General features: G+C 31.1%; 1 protein-coding gene across 1 annotated transcript; it reads left to right on the top strand.

The window, feature by feature from the left end:
* The first annotated feature begins 1,229 nt into the window (after nt 1-1,229).
* On the top strand, nt 1,230-2,216 carry LOC114162900 (RING-H2 finger protein ATL52-like). The gene has a single exon (XM_028046896.1). The coding sequence runs from the start codon at nt 1,363-1,365 to the stop codon at nt 1,879-1,881; it is 519 nt and encodes a 172-aa protein (XP_027902697.1). The 5' UTR covers nt 1,230-1,362; the 3' UTR covers nt 1,882-2,216.
* The last annotated feature ends 510 nt before the right edge of the window (nt 2,217-2,726 follow it).

Raw genomic sequence — 2,726 nt, 5'->3', positions numbered from 1 at the left:
CTGTAGTGCCCCTCCGTCTCACCATTGATGATGGCAATTTACGTGGGAAGAGTCCTTTCTAACAACTCAAATTGCACTAATTCCCAACCCCTCCTTTCAAATATCAATCCAATGGAAAGGGACATTACAATAATATTCATCATTAATAATTTTTAATGCAAAATTATAATATATTTTACATGTAAAAAATATATTTGAATTAAAAAGACTATATTAATTCTTTTTTAAATTTTAAAATCAAAATTTTCAATATAAACGAGTTTTAATTTCGCTTTAAAATTTAAAAATAAAAAATATATTTAATCATTATTATTCTCGTCTAAATGAATTTAGTGTTAGTAAATCATAAATTTGCATAAATATAAAAATGGTATTTTTAGGTTTTACATGAAAGAGGCGAGGAAAAAGGAAGCAAAGAGAGAAAGAGAACGTGCAAGAGAGACATGACACTTATCTACAAATTCCTGGTCACTGCCCCCCTCATAGTACATTCCCTTGTCTCCTCCTCTTAGTCTTCTCTAAAATAGTTAATATTCCATCACACATTATGCTACTTCAACTTCACCAAAAAGAAAAAAATTAATTAAATAATATCATATTCTCCTTCAATCATAACATAACCACCACGGGCCACGGCTTTTACCTTCACTACTTAAACATTATTTTAATAATAAAAAAATCAATAACAAAAACAACTAACATTAAAAAAAATTAAATATGTTTTTGTCTATATCTTTCGATGAATTTTAGAATTGGTTCATCTCGAAATTTTGGATCAATTTAGTTATTCATCTTTCAAAATATGTGAATTTAGTCCTTTTAATTAAATTTTGTTAAATTTATTTGACATTTCAAACGTGTTTTATAATAGTATTTGATTTAACATTAAAACAAAAATGTCTCAAACAATATAAACAACTCAAACACAATCCTCAAATGCATACAAAACATTAAATAAACCTAACAAAATTTGATTAAAAGAATTAAATCCACATATTTTAAAATATGAAAGACTAAATTGGTTCAAAATTTTAAAATCGATTAATTCCAAAATTTATTCGAAAATCAAGGACAAAAATATATTTTAAAAAATATATGTTTATTAATACATTATTATTAAATTAATAAGAATAATGTCTGAAATAGGATAAAGTTAGAAAGTAGGTCAAGAAAAAAAACTCAATAATCACATCTCCTAAATTAGAAGCCTATTGGGTAGTAGATAAGGGAGTACAGTGAGTCAGTTGATTAGTTGTCTACAAAATAATATTCTCCAACTTGTTCTCTCTCTCTCTTTCTCTTTCTCTTTCTCTTTCTCTTTCTCACCAAAAACCCTATCATCATCATAATCGTCGTCATAACATGGGTGATGTTCTAAGCCCTTTCACAGTTTCATCCCCTCCTCCACCCTCTTCCGACAGCAACAACAACAATAACAACAGCATGCCGATGTTGTACTACGGTCTTGTGGTGGTGGGAACCGCCGCCATAGTACTGGCCATATACAACCTCTTCCTCCTGAAACGCAGCCACGCGCGGTCGCCGACGAGTCCCAATGGCGCGGGAACAACAACAATCGAAGAGGTTTCGGAGATAACGAGGAGGTTGGAGAACGAACAGAGACAGTTGCTTTCGAGCTTCAAGTACAAGAAAGAAAAAGAAGAGTTGGAAGATTTTGAGTGCCCCGTTTGCTTATCGGTTTACGAAGAAGGAGAAGAAGTGAGGAAGCTTCCACAGTGCAAACACTATTTCCACGTTCTTTGCATAGACATGTGGCTCTATTCTCACTTCGATTGCCCCATTTGTAGAACACCCGTTCTCCTCGCCCACCACCACCTCTCTCCGGTCGATGCCTTCATTGAATCCGGTGCCATCTCATAGTTTCTCCGATCACAACAAAATTATTACATAAATTTTTCCTCGCTTCATTTTTCACCTCAGAACAAAATTTTACTAAATATATATATCATGTCATGTCAAAATTAATTACGACTTTCATGGTTTAATAATTTATTGTGGGTGGGTCCTTTTTTTTCCCTTTGGTAGGACACTCAAGTGAGTGAGTGAGTGAGTGAACTACAACTTGAAGGGTCATTGGTCCTTCCGAGCAGTTCCCAGGACCAAATTTTTACTCTATTTTCATTTCTTTCACATTCAATATGTGTAAAGCATTTTCCAGAGATTAATACTATATTTTTTATACACTTTACCCTCTACTTATATATGTTTCAAATATTATTAGTTTTTTTTTTAAAAAAATTCTTTTCACAGCACAAAAATATCTCTTCTTTAATATAGGTATACTGAAATGAAATTTTGATCATTTAATATTTACTTCTACACGAATATTGATTTTGGTTCTTTAAATAATAATATATTTGATCACTTTTGAATTTTGTATAATATTCAAAAACTTTTTCCATAATTAATCTTCATCACCTGATTCGCTTTTATATTTAGTATATTTATCTTTTTTGTTATTTTTTTTTTCATAGACACAAAGTTTGAATTTGAGTTATATGTTGTTGGTTAGGTTGCTGAATTATATGTTTTCTTTTTTTTTTGTTAATTCAAGTGAAAAATATGTGAGATATTTTAAAATAAAATTTTGTAAATTGCGGAATTTGAGAAAAGAAAAAATGAAGGCTTTAAGGGGCGGCTTGTGTAGGTAGGTTTGATTGGTTGGGCATATACCATTGGATTTGGTCCACATAAGTCCACATCTT

This window comes from Vigna unguiculata, chromosome 9 (genome assembly GCF_004118075.2).
Source record: "Vigna unguiculata cultivar IT97K-499-35 chromosome 9, ASM411807v1, whole genome shotgun sequence".
Lineage (NCBI taxonomy): Eukaryota > Viridiplantae > Streptophyta > Magnoliopsida > Fabales > Fabaceae > Vigna > Vigna unguiculata.
This window is presented reverse-complemented; position numbering and strand designations above follow the sequence as displayed.

Excerpts from the sequence above, each read along its gene's own strand:
- LOC114162900 (XM_028046896.1), top strand. The coding sequence starts at position 1,363 with ATGGGTGATGTTCTAAGCCCTTTCACAGTTTCATCCCCTCCTCCACCC.